The sequence below is a fragment of the Lepus europaeus genome, chromosome 14, assembly GCF_033115175.1.
Source record: "Lepus europaeus isolate LE1 chromosome 14, mLepTim1.pri, whole genome shotgun sequence".
Lineage (NCBI taxonomy): Eukaryota > Metazoa > Chordata > Mammalia > Lagomorpha > Leporidae > Lepus > Lepus europaeus.
In genome coordinates this window covers 62,234,593-62,255,458 of record NC_084840.1, presented here as the reverse complement: position 1 = coordinate 62,255,458, position 20,866 = coordinate 62,234,593, and the positions used below count along the sequence as shown (strand labels likewise).

General features: G+C 37.9%; 1 protein-coding gene across 1 annotated transcript in view; it reads left to right on the top strand.

Moving 5' to 3' along the window:
* The window catches only part of AKT3 (AKT serine/threonine kinase 3), a 309,299-nt gene that overhangs the window by 256,189 nt on the left and 32,244 nt on the right, over positions 1–20,866 (top strand). The window contains exon 10 of the mRNA XM_062210714.1: positions 9,128–9,256. Coding sequence (XP_062066698.1) covers positions 9,128–9,256 — 129 coding nt within the window. The remainder of the gene's footprint in view (positions 1–9,127; positions 9,257–20,866) is intronic.

Sequence of the window (20,866 nt, the reverse complement as noted above, 5' to 3'; positions counted from 1 at the left end):
TCCCTGTCTTATGAATCCTATTTGTAGGGAAGAAGAAAGGGAGGGATAGAAGGGGTCTGGATTTGAGGAAATGAGTTGTTTTTTTTTTTTTTAAGATTTATTTATTTATTTGAAAGTCAGAGTTATACGGGGGGGGGGGGGGGGCGGAGGAGAGGTTTTCCATCTGATGGTTCACTCCCCAATTGGCTGCAATGGCCAAAGCTGTGCCGATCTGAAGCCAGGAGCCAGGAGCTTCTTCCAGGTGTCCCACGTGGGTGCAGGGGCCCAAGGACTTGGGCCATCTTCTACTGTTATCCCAGGCCATAGCAGAGAGCTGGATCGGAAGTGGAGCAGCCAGGTCTCGAACCCGTGCCCATATGGGATGCCAGTGCTTCAGGCCAGGGCTTTAACCTGCTGAGCCACAGCGCCTACCCTGGAAATGAGATTAATTTTTGATGTAATGAGCAGTGTGTCCAAAATGTTAAAAGGCACAATATAGAATTAGTATCTTAAAGAATCCTAAAGAAAAGAATGTTTATTTGATTGCATACATTTATTATGGAGTGATATAAATAGGATAGTCTTGATCATTATTCTCTGTTAATTGATCTGTATTCTTCATTAACCATTTCTCATCGAATGGAATAGCATGTTGTTATGTTGGCATTCATTACATAACAATTTCTTTGCCACATTCTTTTTGATGATGGAATTAAATTTATTAAACTACAATGTAAAGTACCTACTTTATATATGAATACTAGTCATATAGTTAGCGTATATGCACAGACCACTAACTTTATTCGTTAGTTAGATTATCTTGCTCCCTAAGTTTATATTTTATGAACACAGATTAACTTTTAAAGGTCAAAAAATACATAGCGTAAGGCAGAAGCTATAGGAATATATATCAGTAAAATATGAACAACATAAGAAACCACATAGTCCAATACAATTCCAATTATTATTTGTATCCATAGCTCACAGGATTATACATAACAGAACAAGACCTTTTAGGTGGGATCATTGAAAGTTAGAGCTGGTTCACATTTTATAGGTGACATCCTTCCAGCCTAGAAGCTTGCTAAGTGTCTTACTGAGAGTAGTGGATGAAATAGGCGGCCCAGTCATGATTATTAGAACCTGTGAATCGTAGCTCCTGGTCTCATGTTGTCTTCACTACATCTTTCTTTGCTTCCAGAGTTGAAATGAAGTCAGATGGAGGGATGTATTTGGATTAATTCTGGGAGAGCTTGTAACCCTAAAATTCAAATGAAGCTCCCTAAGATAAAAGAATCAATATCCGAGATATATGTATGCCAGACGTATTTAAAACAACGTCATCAAAAACTGATTTCACATCCGTTTCATTGATCTCACATTTTTCTTTGGCCTCAGTATTGATACCTGTGATTGTATTCAAATGCAAATCTGTTGGAGAAGCCTGTGGCAGCTACACTTCTCACGTAACTCCTTACCTGTTTGTCACTACCCTGCTGAATAGTACAAGCAAAGCCTTGCAAGCTAGGATACTTTATTAGTTTCTGTTACCTCATAAATTACATACATAGCAATAGATAAATTGCTGAAACTTTTTAAATTTACTTTAGAAAGTAATATCAATATGTATTATGATACAACATTTTGTTTTATTAAGGACCCATTTTTTTTTTATTACTTAAGAAAAGCTAGGGTTTCTTCATGATAGTGTGTAAAAATTCAAAGAAATCTCTTCAGAGACTTCTCCCAGATGACATGTTAACCACTCTCCGCTCAATTCTTCCTGGCAAGGACCACCTTTCTTTCCCATGCGTATGCCCTTCCAAGGACATAAGAGACTGAACAGGGACAGTTGTAAAGGTAAATGTGATAGATCCTTGAAAACATTAGGCAGTAATTTTTCCAAAAGTTTATGAGTAGAAGAAGGAGGGGGGAAGCAATATATAAATTGGCTCTAGGTTCTGTTTGTGGAACATCCAGTCTTGTTTTCTAGGTAATCACAGAATATTTAACCATGCACACTGAAAGCTTGAGAAGCTCCCATCTATGTAGATGGAGACAATTTTAAGTCCTAGTGGTGGCACAAAGAGTGGCTTCAGAGTCCGACTACAGTCCTCCCAACCTTCATCAGCTCTTCCATGTTCCTCTCAAGTAAACACAGACTTAATGCAAACACATGTTGGCCTTGCCTGCTGTTCCTCCAGACATTACCCCGCTTCTGCTTCTGCCCGGCCTGGCCCTCTGCATTCCCTTTATTACAGCGATTTTATCTCATTTTGTAAAAAGATTTTTTTATTTGAAAGGTAGAGTTTGAGTTCAATTGAGAGAGAGAGAGAGAAAGAGAGAGAGAGAGAGAGAGAGAGAGAGAGAGAGAATCTTCCATCCACTGGTTCACTTTGCAGATGGCTGGGACAACCAGGGCTGGGCCAGGCAAAAGCCTGGGACCAAGGACTTGGGCCATATCTCCCTGCATTCCTAGGTGCATTAGCAGAAAACTGGTTCAGAAGTGGAGTAGGTGGGAACTGCCACTTCAGTAATGGGATGCCCCAGCCACAAATGGTGGTGGCATGACCATCTACACCACAGTGCCAGCCCCCGGAGCAAATTCTTAAGTAGTATGACAACCCAGCTGGGGTCTCCACTTTTAGGTATTATGAGTGCTCTTCCAGATTAGGAGGGTTGAAAGAGAAATTTTCCCTTCAGTATTCCAGCATATTCTCTTAATCCTATGGTTATTCGATTCCCATAGCTCAGCTTGTAACATTTTGGCTCTTGAATGTGTGTAAACTTAAATCTGCAGTGTGCAGAGTGGGAACTTTTTACAACATTCATGGCCTGAGGCAGACTCAGTGTCTAAAACTGTGTTTGATGGACCTGTGCTCAACTCTGGGTGTAACAGTGACAGACCGACGGTGCTCAATGATATTGCCACAGTAATCATCAGAGCCCATAGGAGTGATTGTCTTTATCACTTTAATTGCAGTGTCAGTCATTTAAATTAAACAATAGTGTGTGTGTGTTTTATATGTAAGTTTAATACTATATCTAGGATTATATATACAGTTGTTTTAAACTGTGTGATCATTAGCCTGTTGCAGTTGGAGCCTTATAGCCCATGTTCTGCTGGTGGGTGAGAAGTGTGCCCAAGCCAGGGCTTCCCTCTGCCTGGGAAAGTGGTCAGAGGCACCTCCAGGCTGCTCTCTGTGGCCCTGAGGCCCTGAGGAGACTGCTGATCCAGGTGTGCCCTGAAAGTTTCATTTTTGTACTGCAAAGTGTAAAATGTTGGAAAACAGTGATTAGAGATAGGTAGGAATTTTAGAGTTTAATTTTATTCTTTTTTAATATTTATTTATTTATTTATTTGAAAATCAGAATTACAGAGAGAGAGAGAGAGAGAGAGAGAGAGGTGTCTTCCATCCTCTGATTCACTCCCGAGATGGCCGTAGTGGCTGGAGCTATGCCCAAGTCAGGAACCAGGAGCTTCTTCCGACTCTCCCACGCGGGTGCACAGGGCCCCAAGCACTTGGGCCATCTTTTACTGTTTTCCCAGGGCATAGTGAGAGCTGAATCGGAAGTGGAGCATTGGGACTAGAACTGGCGCCCATAATGGTATGCCGGTGCTGCAGGCAGAGGAGTAATCTACTGGGCCATAGCACCAGCCCCCATAGTATTGTCTTGTTCCCATTTTTTTTATCCAGAAGTATAGAGGAAAAATGATGTAAAAACCTCCTGTTTCTTCTTAGACACACTGAATTATCCTCTGTCATATAACGCCTGTCCACTTTAACTGGACAAAAGAAATGTTACCAGTGTTTTGTGGAAATTCTATTATGATGTCTGCTATATTTTGTCTCTCTTAAAAGCATGGAGTTTTAAATAACAAGCCTTTAACTTACACAAATAGTAAGCATTACCCAGATTTTGATGTATAGTCTATATTCTTATAACCTCCTGTATGACGCCATCACTGCTTTTATCAGTGGACATTACAAATAAGCATGTTCTCCCACCTTGAATCTTAGAGACTAAAACTGACTGTGGAGCTAGAGCAGATGTATCTGAAGTTGTAACAATACTCATTTTGCATTTTGTGGCAAATGAAGGGAAGAAAGAAAATGATTTAGGAGAAAGAACCAAAAATGATCATTTGTAAATATCTTTTTCCTTACAGAGTAGAAGGGTGCTTAAAAATGCATGACAAAATATCCATATTACATTAATATAAAATGTGCTAAGGAAGTAATTTCCTGATGGTTTTTTAAAAAGATTTTTATTTATTTATTTGTTTGAAAGGCAGAGTTATGTAGAGGCAGAGAGAGAGAGAGAAAGGTCTTCCATCTGCTCATTCACTCCCCAAATGGCTGCAACAGCTGGACATGGACCGATCTGAAGCCAGCAGCTTCTTCTGGGTATCCCACGCAGGTGCAGGGGCCCAAGGACTTGGGCCATCTTCTGCTGCTTTCCCAGGCCATAGCAGAGAGCTGGATCAGAAGTGGAGCAGCTGGGATTCAAACCAGTGTCCATATGGGATGCCGGCACTGCAGGAGGCAGCTTTATCCTCTACACCACAGTGCTGGCCCTTCCTGATATTTTTGATGTCTCAGCCATTGATTGACTTTGAAAAGACTTTTAGGTGATTTTGTGCTTTCTGCAGGTTTGTAACTCACTCTGGTAATAGTTCGTGTATTGTTAAGAACACCCTCCTAAATGTACTAGAGGAAGTGCCATGGAACCTCAGAACAGGATCCAGCATCTCATATCTGCATCTGAGGATTGATAGGCCTCAGTTTCAGTATTATTGGAAACTTTGCTGATGCATCATTTGCAAAATTATCATTTTGTAATGATATCAGACATTTAATGTTGATTTATCTTTACACAAGGTTAGATTTTGGGGCATCATTTTTAAAGGTAGCAAATCTTCATATTTTTGGTGGATAAGTTATTTTTGTCATTCCTGCTCAGCAAAATGTCATTTTAGGATGGTAAGAAAGGAAAAATGATGAAAGAATATGAACACTATTGTTAAATAACTGATTGAGCATCATGAAGTATTTCTTTTGCCTTATTCAAAAGAGAGAAAGCATTACATACTAAAAATGTTTAATGAAGTCATTGAGCTAACTAAAGTATTTTATGAGGTTCCTGAACTTTCCTGTTTGCTTTAAAATGAAGTGGTGACTAGAGGAATCCACACTATTTTTTTTTATATTTTAAAGATTTTTTTATAGAAAGCTTTTATTTAATAAATATAAATTTCATAAGTACAACTTTTAGATTACAGCAGTTCTTCCCCCCATACCCGCCCTCCCACCCCCGAACCATCCCACCTGCTACTCTCTCTCCCATCTCATTCTTCATTGAGATTCATTTTTAATTATATACATAAGATAAAGTCTATACTAAGTAAAGATTTCAGCAGTTTGCACCCACACAGACACACACATTATAAAGTACTGTTTGAAGACTAGTTTTACTGTTAATTCACATACTACAACACATTAAGGACAGAGATCCTACCTGGGGAGTATAATTAAAGTGGAAGTTCTCTCCTCCTTTCAGAGAAAGGTACCCCCTTCTTTGATGGCCCGTTTTTTCCACTGTGATCTCACTCACAGAGATCTTTCATTTAGTTGTGGTTTTGGTTTTTTTGTGTGTGTGTGGTTTTGTTTGGTTTTTTTTTTTTTTTTTTTTTTTTTTTTTTTTTTTGCCACAGTGTCTTGGTTTTCCATGCCTGAAGTGTTCTCATGGGCTTTTTAGCCAGATCTGAATGCCTTAAGGGCTGATTCTGAGGCCAGAGTGTTTAGGGCATTTGTCATTCTATGAGTCTGCTGTGTGGCCTGTTTCCCATGTTGGACTGTTCCCTCCTTTTTAATTCCATCTATTTTTATTAGCAGATACTTGGTCGTATATATGTGATCCCTTTGACACTTATGATCAGTTATGAACTTAAACCGATCACTTTAACTAGTAAGATGGCATTGTTACCTGCCAGCTTAATGGGATTTGGAGTCCCATGGCAAGTTTTTTAGCTTTACCCTTAGGGTCAAGTCTGAGGGAATGTCCACACCATTTTGATGACTTAAAAATCAGCCATTAAAATTTCTATGAGTTTTTAAACATGATCTGGTCACTTATGGAGCTATTACAGTCTAAGTTGTACATTCAGTGTCTCATTTAATCCTCAAAACTATCACACTGGACTGTTACTGATACTTTTTTTTTTAAGATTTATATATTTGAGAGTGCGAGACAGAGAGGTCTTCCATCTTCTTATTCACTCTCCAAATGGCCACAAAGGCCAGAGGTAGGCCAATCCAGAGCCAGGAGCAGGGAGCTGCTTCTGGATCTCCTATGTGGGTGCAGGAGCTCCAGCACTTGGGACATCTTCTGCTCTCCCAGGCTATCAGCAAGGAGCTGGATCAGAAGTGGAGCAGCTGAGATGCAAACCAGTGCTCTTATGGGATGCCAGCCTTACAGGCGGAAGCTTAACCTAGTATGCCATAGCACCAGCCCCCTTATGAAACTGAGGCACATAAAAATGAATATGTCCAGGGTTTGCAGTGTAAGTGAAAATCTTGAATTTAATTATACACCCTCTGATTTGACCCCTTATCTTAACCCATTTTGCTGTCTCTTGGCTCCCATTCAATGTGTTTCTCATCTCTCACACTCTTTAGACTTACTTTATTCCTTACTGTATTACTGTAACATTTTGCAAAGGTAACTTTAAAAGCAAGCAGGGTGACCAGATGTCTTGGTTTGTCCAGGACTGCCCAGCTCCACACAAGTTCTGTGTCTTGGAAACCTCTGTGTTCTGGGCAGACTGTCATCTCCAATTTATTCCTTCGCCAATAGTATCCTCGCATCTCAATGTATTCCTGATCCCTTAACCCTTGATGTGAGGCTCAGAATGGAGTTTAAGGGCAAGGAATTATTTATTGTAAAGGATTCTTCTTTATATGGCCATTTGAAAACATCTTTGTCATAATGTAAAAATACTACATACTTTCCTGTGTGCCTGAGTACTTTCTCGTGCTTATAAAGTATACGGAGAGCACTGGAATAATACTAAACTAGATGAGAGTGGGAATGGAATGGAGTACAAACTACATTCACATTTTGTTATATTGTTATGCATTTGAAATTTTTATCAGAGTTTTAAATGTATTAATAAAAAACGAGCATTTAAAAATATTTTGCAGCATTTCAAAATATGATGTTAATGTGTTAAAATAATAAGCTCATAAATTAAGACCAGAGCATATGTATTTTTTAAAGATTTATTTTTATTTATTTGAAAGAGAGTTACAGAGAGAGGTAGAGCTAGATAGAGAGGTCTTCCATCCGTTGGTTCACTCCCCAAATGGGCACAACAGCTATAGCTGCACTGATCCGAAGCCAGGAGCCAGGAGCCAGGAGCTTTTTCTGGGTCTCCCATGTGGGAGCAGGGGCCCAAGGACTTGGGCCATCTTCCACTGCTATCCCAGGCCATAGCAGAGAGCTGGATTGGAAGAGGAGCAGCCGGGAGTAGAACCAGTGCCCATATGGGATGCTGGCACTTGAGGCCAGGGCTTTAACCCACTGAGCCACAACGCCAGCCCCAGCATATATATTTTTGTTCAGTTATACAATAGAAGCTGTAGTCTATACATCTCTTTCTCATTATAGCCAGATAGGGGAGGAAGGAAGCAGAGGTGTGAGGGTGAAACAGAGTGTGGCAGAGAGAAACAGAATAGAAGAAAAAAGTCACAGAGAGACTCTGGCTTGGGTATTTGGATTTCTTATTTAAGACTTACTGTCATTTGTATAAATTGGGTTTGATTTCTGGGTTCTAGTTTGTAGAGAGTCATAGGGAAGTTACAAGATATATGAATTAAGATAAAATAACCTTTTTACTTTTAAAAGGTTCAACAATGTATTTATGGTTTATTCAGCTTTGTACAAAGAAAGACTTCACCCCTATGAAAGAGGCTGCACCTGAAACATGTGTTAACATTTAGTTCAGTTGAAAAGCACGTGGAAGTGCTGTCCAAAGGGACTTAGGTCTGTTCTGATCTCAGCATCAGTAGTGCATCTTGCTGAACTGTATTTGGTGTCTGATTTAGCAGACATTTGATAATATGGCAGAGTTTGATGTGATTACATTTTCTATGATTGGCATACTGACCACACAGAATTCAGGTAAGCACCTTCAAATGTCATCACATTCAGGAGTAGAATAAGTGCTACTTTAATAAAAATTACTTATCATTAATGCTGTTAATACATGTTTTCAGTTTGTGTATTTCTTCTGTGAGACATGGGCGGTCTTTAGGCTGAATCTGCTTGACTAAGCAGTTAAGGGCTTTGACTAAATGGCTTTGCAATCACAACTCAGAACTCATAACGTAGCTTCACTTGATGCCAGCGATAGCTCATATGGGGGTGGGGAGAACTGGTGATTTAGATTGTTGTTGTTTTTCATTGTGTTGGCTTCGCACAAACTCTGGCTCACTTGGCACTTGTAATTTTCATTCAAGGCAGATGATTTTACTATTTGGTTTAAATCTTTAAGATCTTTGTTGGTGGTTTGCAATGACTTTGATATTCTTTTTCAATTTATGTTAAAAGGGTTGGTATTTCTTTATTACAAAGAACTGCAAAAGAGGATATTGCCTTACCTTACAAAAATAAGATTTATGTTTGATTTACAACTAAAAAACCAAAAAACATTTCTGTAAGTCTATATTTTATAATAGCAGTAGATCTCCAAGAGAATTATTGTAAACCATCTGTATATCCATATATCTAGAAGAAGATGCTCACCTTTTGGGATTATTTAAATCACATTTTATTTTTAAAAAGAAGATTGATATTTGATTTAAAAACTCACTTAGGCTTTAGTTCTAAGAACTTACACAAGATGGCTCTTAAAGCTGTAGTACTCTTTGGAAAGTCAATAATCTTATCATCATGAAATGTTTGATAAAACATGTTTCTTTTTATAACTGAAGCTATGGGGTTTGTAAGTACTGAAACTTCTATTAACTATAACTTTGTTCTCTTTCCAAAATACCCTATTGAGGAGTCGATAATTTCTGAAAACAAAATTTTCCTACTGTTGAAGAATATTGAATAACTGTATCATTTTTCTTTTAATATACAGTTGGAGAATTTGATGCTGGATAAAGATGGCCACATAAAAATTACAGATTTTGGACTTTGCAAAGAAGGGATCACAGATGCAGCCACCATGAAGACATTTTGTGGCACACCAGAATATCTGGCACCAGAGGTAGGCTTCAGTTCCATTCATAGCAAAAATCAAATATACATTACATTTTGGAAAGAGAGCTATTTAAGCATTATAAAAAAATTGTAGTACCTACTACTTTTACTTGTATTTCATCATGAATTAAACTTATTTTATGCTCACTTATTTAATATGTTGTTATAGGGTCAAGAATATAGAAATTAAATATTAAAACTTTTATAAGCACAAAGGTGCTAATTAAGGTAGATAATATCAATTTTATTTCTTGATTACACCCATTTTGATTTACTAGAATAAATTGAGTGAATGACTTTAGCAAGAATATGTGCAGGTTTTTAAGCCACCTTTGACCCTCCTTAGAAACAGATTATAGTGATTATTGGGCTCATAATATTGTGGGTTTGTCATACTTAATTATTAGAAATTGTGTCAGTGTGAAAGTTATTGAGATAACTAGCTGCATCTTGGAATTCATGTCAAAGCTAGCTTCAAACCGCCAACCTTGTACTAAGGGTTCCATGCTAATTTATTAATTTGTTTATTCAACAAATATTTATTGTCTATCTACTAAATATTGGATATTTTTCTAGGTGATAGGATTACAGGAACAAGGCAGAAAAGGATCCTACTATTTAAAAAAAAAGATTTATTTATTTATTTGAAAGGCAGATTACAGAGAGGCAGAGGCAGAGAGAGTGAGAAGTATTCTATCCGCTGGTTCACTCCCCAGATGGCCACAACAACTGGAGCTAAGTCAGTCTGAAGCTAGGAGCTTCCTCCTGGTCTCCCACGTGGGTGCAGGGGCTCAGGGACTTTGGGCAATTTTCCACTGCTTTCTCAGGCCATAGCAGAGAGCTGGATCGGAAGTGGAGCAGCCGGGACTAGAACCAATGCCCACATGGGATGCTGGCACTGCAGGCCTTACCTGTCACATCACAGTGCCAGCCCCAAGGAACCTACTCTTAAGTTTGAGTGGAGGAAAACAGTAAAAATGAGTAAATAACCCAATGTTTTACATTGCATGGAGGAAAACAAAAGGCAAGATAAAAGGCAAGAATGTGGTATGGTGGTTATTTTGGTCTGCTCCAGTTACTATTGCTATGTAACAACAAACAACTCCAATACTGAGTGGTGAAAAACAGCTACTTTATATGATTGTGAGTTTTCTGAATCAGGAATGCAGATAGGAATAGGTTAGGGGTAGCTTATTTCTGCTCCACTTGTATACGGAGCTCCATTGGAAAGTCATTACAGTGAAGTGACTGGCTGGAGGCTGGGCTCATCTGGAAGCATCTTCCCTTGTGTGTTGGCCCTTGCTGCTGGCTGTGCATTGGTACCTTATTAGGGCTATTGAGAGGAGGACTTGCAGGGGCCCCTCCATTGTCCTGGGACTCCTCATTATGACAGCTTCAGTTCTTTGGCTGTGACTGGTAAAAGTAGACATTCTTGGAATGACTTAGAAGCTGCATTGCCCTCGCCCCCCCCTTTTTTTTTTTTTTTTTTTTTAAATCTGGTAAGCAGTTAAAAGTTTATTAACTTTTCAGGAGTGTATTTTCATGGTATGTTTTTTAGAGTTGGAATACAGTTCACATACCATCATATTCATTCTTTGAAAGTATGCAATTTGGTGATTTTTAGTCTGTTCACAGAGTTGTGCCACCGTAATTGCTATCTAATTCCAAAATATTTCTTCATTCCATCAAGAAACCCCACACTATTAGCTCCTGGTTTCTCCCTTCCCCCACAGGCAGCAATTGATACGCTTACATCTAAGATTTGCCAATTCTGGATACTTCATTCAAATAGATTTGTGCAATGTGGAGTTTTCTCTGTCTTGTTTTTTTCACTTAGCACATCTTCAAGGATCCTGCCTGTTTTGGAAGTATACAGCTACTTCATTCTTTCCCATGGCCAGGCAATACTTATTGTATGGACATACCACACTTTCTTTATTCGTTCAGTAGTAGACAGATGTTTGAGTTTCATGCTTTTTTTTTTTTTCTATCATAAATCGTGCTGCTAGAACAATCGTGTGTGCATCTCTTTTGATAGCCTGGTTTGAGAAGTCACGGGGCATCATTTGCGTCATGTGCTGATTCCTTGAAGCAGTTATAACCCTGTAAGGATTCACAAGATGGAGACCTAGGTCCTGCCTCTCCGTTGTAGGAGAGCATGTGAACTGGGAGACAGCCCTGCAGCCATCGTTGGAAAGTAAAATCTTCCACAGACATGGTGATCAGAAAAAGTGATATTTACCCACAGAGCTGCATGATTAGGAGATAACTATTGCTGAGATACAGAAGAAGCTCTTGCTAAACAGAGAGAAACCTTACGCAAATAACCAACTCAGTTTTGCCCCGAAACTCCAAGGTTAATGTGGTTAGAGCCAAATGGGGAAGCCTTAATCTTCGATGGGTGAGCATCTACTGTGTGCCACATGCTGTATAAGTGCATTGCATCTATTATTTTGTTAAAATTTGGAATAACCAGCCGGCGCCGCGGCTCACTAGGCTAATCCTCCACCTTGTGGCGCCGACACACCGGGTTCTAGTCCCGGTCAGGGCACCGGATTCTGTCCCGGTTGCCCCTCTTCCAGGCCAGCTCTCTGCTATGGCCTGGGAGTGCAGTGGAGGATGGCCCAAGTGCTTGGGCCCTGCACCCCATGGGAGACCAGGAGAAGCACCTGGCTCCTGCCATCGGATCAGCGCGGTGCGCCGGCCACAGCGCGGCAGCCATTGGAGGGTGAACCAATGGCAAAAGAAGACCTTTCTCTCTGTCTCTCTCACTGTCTACTCTGCCTGTCAAAAAAAAAAAAAAAAAAAAAAAACATTAAAATTTGGAATAACCTTTTGTGATAGATGACAAACCTGGCTTCTTTTTAAAGATGAGAGAACAAAGTATCAGGATTATAATTTTTTTTTTTTAAATTATGTCTTTACTTACTTTTTTTTTTTTTTTTTTTTTACTTTTTGACAGGCAGAGTGGACAGTGAGAGAGAGAGACAGAGAGAAAGGTCTTCCTTTTTTGCCGTTGGTTCACCCTCCAATGGCCGCCGCGGTAGGCGCGCTGCGGCCGGCGCACCGCGCTGATCCGATGGCAGGAGCCAGGTGCTTCTCCTGGTCTCCCATGGGGTGCAGGGCCCAAGCACTTGGGCCATCCTCCACTGCACTCCCTGGCCACAGCAGAGAGCTGGCCTGGAAGAGGGGCAACCGGGACAGGATCGGTGCCCCGACCGGGACTAGAACCCGGTGTGCCGGCGCCGCAAGGCGGAGGATTAGCCTAGTGAGCCGCGGCGCCGGCCAGGATTATAATTTTTTTAATGATATCTATATGCAGCTAAGAGGAGGTGGTACAGGAATAATCAGGCTCATACTAGGTTTGACCACAAAGCCCACTGTTTTGTTTTGTTTAGATTTATTTATTTATTTGAAAGGCAGAGTTAGAGAAGAAGAGAGAGAGAGAGAGATATCCTTCATCTGCTGGTTCACTACCCAGGTGGCAGTGGCTACCATGACCGGGGGTGGGCCAGGCCAGAGCCAGGAGTTTCGTCCAGGTTTCCCATGTGGGTTCAGGGACCCAAGGACTTCTGCCATCTTCTGCTGCTTTCTCAGGCACATTAGCAGGGAGCTTGATCAGAAGTGGTGCAGCCGAGACTAGAACTGGACCCCATGTGGGATGTTGGTGCTGTAGGCTATGCTTTTAACCCGCTGCACCACAGTGCCAGCCCCACAGAGCCCACTTTTTAAACTAATACACAATGACCTCAGAGTCTCATTTTCAAGGCTACTTACAGATATCAAATTCCTAATTTTTTTTCTTCATTTTATTTGAAAGGCAGAGAGACAGAGCCATCTCTTTGATCTGCTGGTTTACTGTCTAAATGCCTACAACAGCCAGTGCTGGGCCAACTTGAAACCAGAAGCCTGGAAATCAATCTGGGTCTCCCTTGTGGGTGGCAGGGACCCATCTGCTTCCTCCCAGGGTGCACGGTAACAGAGCCAGGACCCAAAGCTAGGCACTCTGAAGTGGGGTGTGGTTATCCCACTGCACTGAATGCCTACCCCAGTAATTGTAATTTTGAAAATAGATGTTTTGGGGGTGAGCATTAATGCATGTCAGGTGAAAGCTGCCATTTTTGATGCCTGAAACCCATATTGGAGTGTCTGTTCAAGTCCCATCAACTCTGTTTCTGATTCAGCCCCCTCTTAATGTTTCTGGGAGGAGTTGGAAGGTAACTCATCTACCTGCCACATGCAGATGGAGTCTAGGCTCCCAGTTTCAGCCTCGCCCAGCCTTGGGGTGTGGCCCTTTGGGGAGTGAACCTGTTAATGGAAATTTTCTTCTCTCACTCTGCTTTTCAGTCAATCAGTAAATCTTTAAAAACAAACAAAAATATGCTTTGTAAATGCTTAGCAGGAAAAGTTAATTAGAAAGTAGGGTAAATTCGCAATATTAGCATTCTTATATAGATAATAACTCATGCTGGCTTACTACAGGTTTTTTTCCAACTAGGAATTAAATTTCCATTTCAAAAACATTGAGTTGTAAATAAGTGCTAATATTTAAGACAGTAAATATCCAACTATTATTTCCTTGCCAAAAATATCATTTTATCTGTTATAAAAACTAGAGTTTAAAATCCTCTATTTTTGTGGTTGAATTAGGTAGAATTTTAGAAACACTGTTCGTTGTTTATTCAAATACAAGATCATATTTTCTGGAATAGGATTGTTTGTGTGAATGTCATGAAAAACAAATCTTTTGTTTCTCTGGAGTTCAATTACCCCTACTATACATTTGCCATGAATGATGATATCCCACATTTAGCACACCCAAATTAGTTGTGTCACAATTAGGGGAAATTATTTCTGAAGAAGATAAATACATCTCATTTCAGAAGCGGATAATCTCCTACAAAACAAAGATCCTATTTTCTATGCAAATGTCATCTTGTGAAGAACAAAACGAAGAATGTAATGCAAGAAGAGTTCAATTGTTTCTAAATAGGAAGTTTATAATTCACAAGAAATTGTCAGTTTCTTTTTGAAGAAAAACATTTCTGTATACCTTTTATGAAAATACTACAAAAATCTGGTCTTTAGAAGCAGTTTGTATGCCCATCCATGAAATGTCGATTCACAATTTAAATCTTAATACCTTATTTTTATAAGAGAAAGTAATCAGTGTAGTTACTCTTTGCGAATGGCAAATCTCAAAACTAACTTTTCATACAATTTTAACTCTCATATTTTAAATATTCATGTTTTTATACTGCATTTATTTAAATCAGGGTCCCTTGAAGTGCCTGTATTCTATTTTGAAAAGAATTTAAACATTTCACTGAAGAACATTCCATTCATTAAAGAAATACTGATGAATACCTGTTAAATGTTAGGAATTATGTTAGATGCTAGAACAGGAAGGAGGTAAGAAATGACTTTTGTCCTCATGTAATTTTCTGTATACTAAGCTGATAAGATATGGGAAATGATTATTACTGTGAAAAAAAGACAAACAAACAAAACCACAGCTTTGCTGGAGTTTCATACAGTGGGCTGTGAGGAAAGGTGCGTAAGCCTGCTGGGAGGGCCTGGCAGTGAAAGGAGGCAGGAAGACGGATGGGCATGCAAGTGGGGCTGGAATACAAAGGCGATTGGTTTAGGTTTGATCCGGTGGGCCCGGGAAGGTCACTTGTGAACTGCACAGTGATGCTGTGGTGCCGGGTCCATGGTCAGTATCAGGGAGGGACTGGCAGGATCCCAGGCTGGTCTTTCCCTGTGCTGTCAGGTGGTGGCTCTCACTTTTTTTTTGAGCCTTGAAGTTTCTGTATATGCTGTAATTAATGCTAATCTTTTCTAGACAGTGGTTGTACGTAGTAGTTATGTCTCAGATCTGGTGAATGACTGACTCGATACTATCCCTTCCCCTACTTTTGTTCTTGGAGAGTTGCTTACATTAGATAGAGAGGTTTTTTTGTTTTTGTTTTTGCTTTGTTTTGTTTTGTTTTGTTTTGTTTTTAAGGCATAGAAATCAGTTCAAAGCCGATTTACTCAATGTCCTGCTTTTCAGCTTCTTTGCAAGTCTTTAAATTGACTTGTTTTAAATGAACTCAGTTCGCTTCTTATAGTAGAAATCACCAAGAAAGATACTTTTACAGGAGACATGGGCCATTCTCTAAAAGCAGTATATTTTACAAAGGATTTGTTTCTTAACCTCTTTTGGTGAAGAATAGGGCTTACAGTGCCACTCTTCCAACTTGGGAATTGTTTTAGTTGGTTCCTTTTGTTTGTGTTTTCAAGAAGCAATACAGGTTTGGTCCTCACAGACAGATAAACTGTTTTTACTGTGCTGTCTCTTAAAATGAATCTGTAGGTGTAGTTAAGCAAGTGTGGCTTTGTTCTTCCTTGAAATAAACTTGACCTGTAATAAACTGTGCACCATAAGTTATCTTGAGGGGATTTTGGTTTTGTAATCTGTGCTGTATGTTCACACTTAGAAATTATAAAAGAAATCAGAAGTCACATATAAACTCTTGCTGTTAAATTTTATTATTTGATTTGGCTCCTATTGAATCCAAACCATTTTTATGCAGTGCTAATTATTTAGAGTCTCAGCTTTGCTCTTGAGTTAGCAGTACCTGATCAACTTTCCAACTGTAAAACAGTTTGAAAATCAAATGTAGCTTACATGCAAGACCCAACAAAATTAAAAGTGTTAAGTACGTTTTGGCAGTTCACTTTTATTATGCCCAGTCCTCAAATGTACCCGCAGATAATCATCTGAATGTTAGTTATTTTTCACATGCTTATGTGATCACACAGAAAGTACATGCTAAAAAGAAGCAGATGGTGACAGATGGGGAAGGTTGAATAAGGTGGTTTTGGAAACCTAGAGAACTGCACTTCTGTAATAGTGTAAAAATAAAAATTATTTGATAATCAAGTTAGAACTAACAAAAAGATTGCAAAAATTACTTGATTGTTGGGAAATATATGTTATCTGTGGTTACAGTTGAGGAAAAGAAGTATATAGTTTTATTTTATCTAAGTGTAAAGTGATTTTTTTCCTAGTGTCTAAAAATGCAGGTTTTGATACATTTTTCTTAGTTTTCAGAACCTCATTTTTAGAAGACATTCACTTGCTATATTTTATACATTTGTTGAAATCTACTGTTTTTAATATCTCTTATGTAACATCAAAAATATCTGAAATAGATCAGAATTTTTTGATAACTCATTTGCTACAAAGATTTCTACAAGTTTTGGTGATGGATTATAACAAAAGTAGAAACTACATTATATGTGGATTTAATGTCAGAATTACACAATAACTTCCAAAGAAGTTGTTAAAAGCAGCAGTAAAGGCACTGACTACTGTGGATGGGGAAGATAGCAGCTATCTTGATTTAAAAATATTAAATGAATTTCATTTATTTGTTTTTAAATCCAACAAAGAGTTAATGTAAAAGATGCCATTTTGTAGGATCCATCATTGTCTTTAGGAGAAAGAAAAATGATAAGGCTGAAATAAAATATGTTTGCACATGGTAGATAAAAATAGTAGCATGTATAATTAAATTTTGGCTATTCCTTGGACAAAGTTGCAGTGTGTCAGTTTTGGAACTTCTTTTGTTTATTTGTTTTGTTTAAAGATTTTATTTATTTGAAAGGCAGAGTTGCAGAGACAGAGAGGTTTCATCTGCTGGTTCACTCTCCAAGAATTGTTTTTAGTAGCCTTTCTAAAGCTGATTCTGTAAACCTCAAAGTTTTATTTAGTTTTTAATACTTGATGTAGCATCTTCCCACCCGAGGTATTTTTGAAAATCTTCTTCCTGATGGTTCTGTAAAGGTCTCATCACCAATATTAGGGAGAAATTAAGGTGGATAGTGATTAGTTTGATAGAAGTTGTCTGCTTTCATAGTTAGAATTCATATTTAAAAACTCAGTAACATGAGTTGGCTTACTATTTAATGGAGTATGTTCAAATTACTTCTTTATTGTGGTGCCATTTTATATTATTTCTAGATAATATTAATAACTATCCATTTTGTCTTAAAATTGGATAATGTTTAAATATGAATTGGAATGGAATTAATGCCTCTCAGTGTTTGTAGGTAGTAGCTTTACTTAGGGATCTGTCAGTTCTTGTGGTAGATGTTTTCCACCTAAACTTCTTTTCAGTGTTACGTGGTCAGAATATTTGCATTCAGTATTTTTGCATCAGTCTAGTTTAAGCACAATGTTTAAGTTCTCTGAATCATGAAAACATACATGAAGCCAGCCCTAACTGGGAGCACTAGTGAATACATGTAGTATTTCATTATAACTGTTTGTACTTGGGTTACAGTGACCCAGTTTCTTGGAATCCCATAATGTCTTTTGTTTCATGATAAAAAGGAAGTACAGAAATCTCTAGGAATATCTGTGTGATTATGATTTAATTACAATCATTGTGTCCATTTAGCTCTTGTAAAGAGTTTGTGCAAGAGTTTACTCGTGCAAGAGCTTTCTCTGCTCTGGCCAGAGTTTGCTTTTGAAAGTGCAGTGTTAGCTGGATGCAAGTTACTGTGTGTGCATCCTAGGAAGTGGCCGTCAAGCTTGGACCAGCATTCCCATGCATAGTGAGCAGCATTTACAGCTGCTGTCTGGAGTTCCAACAGCAGATGAGAAGTAGTTACAAAATATGCGTTTATTAAGAAAATGTCAAGAAACCATGGAATTCATTGAAATACATACTTTTCTCTTAAAGGTACAATTCGTTTTAAAAATCTGAATCAGAAGAGTTCTGGGCCATTTTATTTAGCAGGTACCTGTGATGTTAAGAATATATAAAAAGACTTCCAGAGATAAAGGATGTAACTGCATGTTTATGGATGAAACACACACGTACCAGTTACCTGAAATACAAGGTTACCAGAAAAACAATTTTTTTTGAATTAGCGGTAAATTGGTTCATCCAAGTTCACAGTTTACTTTCACAACATAGGTGTGCAGACAGTTTGTTTAGATGTTTAATTTTCCCCCCATCTGTTCTGTCAGGATTATTGATTGAGCAGTAAGCCACTCCAGGGTGTACACAGCCTCCTGTAATTGCTTGCCTTGGGTGCATTGTGAAGCCTGGCTCGAAGGCTGAGAGAGGTGTCCATTCCGCCTCTCAGTAAATTCTAATTGGTAAAAGAATCTTAGAATGATATATTTTATGGAAATGCCTATTAGCCAGTTAAATATGCACTTTGGAAACTTTAATAATATTTTAAAATATAGACTTTGTTATTTAGTATCATTCTTTGAAATTAGTAACTATTCAGGTACTTGTTCATGGTGGTGGGTTGTGTTTTTTTTTTTTCATCTCACTTGGTTGCTATATGTGGAAGGATCCTTATCAAGTATTCCCAAATTTTAATAATGTTTAATGTTAATTGGTGTTTTCTGTGACCCCCTTGGATCTTCAGATTTTATTATATCCAAAAATTAAACAATTTCTGACTTCTGGTAGAAAAATTGAAACTTAGCCTTATTTCCTCGAGTTTATACCCTATTTGGGTTGGGGTTTTGATTTGACATCATCTCATCTACATGTTTTAACATGTATTTATGCTTTACTGTTCCAAATCCCATCTTGTCCTTTGTCCCTGGGCACCTGTGGTTAGTGTATATATAAAGTACAGTAACATCTGTGGCTACAGAGGATAGGAACTGAAGGAAATAAATATCAAATGTTGACATTTGTATTTAAACTGTGAGTTTAATTTCAAAATCCCTAAGACTGATTTTGTTGAAAAAAAGACAGTTTAGATTAATTAAGGTAAGTCTTTCACTAGATTATTTCTCTAGCAGCATGTTTTGACCTGCATATAAACCCAAGTTGTGACGAATTCTGTTTTAATGGAGTTGAAATGAACTTAAGCATCGTAGTACCTTCATGTTACATCACTGTGTATCATACCTTTGGATCAGCTCTCTCACCGTAACCATGACATCAGTTAGCCTTTTTGCTAGCAAGGAAATTCATCAAAAGCAGCTTAAAAGGATTGTAGTAACCCCGAAGTTAAAGAATATGAACTTCATGTTACAGTAATTAAAAAAAAGTACTAAGGAAGAAAAATTATCTTCCAAAAATGGTCTAAAAAAGCTATTGGATTTGAATTCTCTTGGGGATTTCCAGAGTACTTGTGTTTTGAAATGTTTTAGATTTAAAGGAAAGAAAAAGAGATAGTAGAAAATGGGGACATATTTTCTATTATATATTCATATCTCATAATCACTCTTATTGTTATTTTCATCTGATAGCTCTTTGGAGGTAGGAGTTGAATGAAAAATCTTCCCAGATTGATTGATAATAAAGTCTTTAGATAAAGAAGGGTGACTGAGGTGTTTTCCTCCTCAGCATTGCTTATGTTTATGTATTGATTAGACAATACATTGCATCAGTATTGTTCAGTACCAAGTGATATGGCAAACAGTTCTAATTATGGTGTCTTGTATCTGTATATCAATTAAAGCACGTATGTTCAGAAGCAAAGCCACTTATTTGAGAATCAGTGTTCATTTTACAAAGCTAAAATAAAATTTATTATGTCAGATGGATTTTTTTTTACAATGCAGTTTTATTTTTCGGTTGCTTATTTCTCTTCAAAAATAAAAACCCTCATTTTATGTATTCACTTTCCCTTCTGGCTGCAAACCAGGTATTTAAACAAAAATAAAGGATTGCCAGTTTTGCCAGCTGGGGATGAGAACCCGGCTGGTGAAATGTGGGTTCGGGAGGCAGTTAATCCAGCTTTTATGCTTTTTATGGTTTTATGAAAAAAGAGGTTAAAAACCACATTTGGCTCCTTTTTGTGTTTTTTTTTTTTTTTTTGTATGCAGTTAGAGCTTACTTAGATTTTAAATGTTTAGTTATTAGGTAAAGTCTAAATCAATTAAATAAAAGCCACAAACAGTACTTTTTACTAATTGCCTATGAGATAGTTCCTTAAATCATGAAGTCACTGGTATTTCAAAATAACGTCTGTGTATAGCAATCCTTTTAGCTTAAGTGGATAAGTTGAATTTCTTGTGCTTTTTCTAAGGTTACTTCTTATTTTCTATTTATTTTCATATTAACCATTTCAACCAAGTAGAAATTTGAAATATGTTTTTGACTAATGATGAACGCTAAAATTTATTCTTTCAGAGTATTTTCCTTGGTTTGTGATTCAACAGAAAATTTCTGGAAAAATATAGGAAATGGATGTTCAGCTCTTACCAGTGGGATTCCTTGTTTTCTTCTGCCTTGCAATAAACTTTGATACTTTAAAGAATATAATTTTTCTTAAATTATATCCTTCATCTTTAAATACCCTATCACAGCGCCTTTCATAGTACTTATACTTATAATGTAACTCTTCCAGATATCTATAATTATATGAATTTTTTGACAAATTTTAAATGAAAGTCATATAGGAGTAATCATCAACAAAGAACTTGATTAAAAAGAAAAAAGTTTGGAACATGAACTCAGTTCTGCTTTGCTCTTACCAAATTTCTCTTATGTAATCAGTTTTTTTTTTTAAATGGATAAAATTCATGTCTGTAGTTTTCTTGATCTGGCTTTACCCAAGCTGAAAGGATCAAATAAAGTAAGCTTTA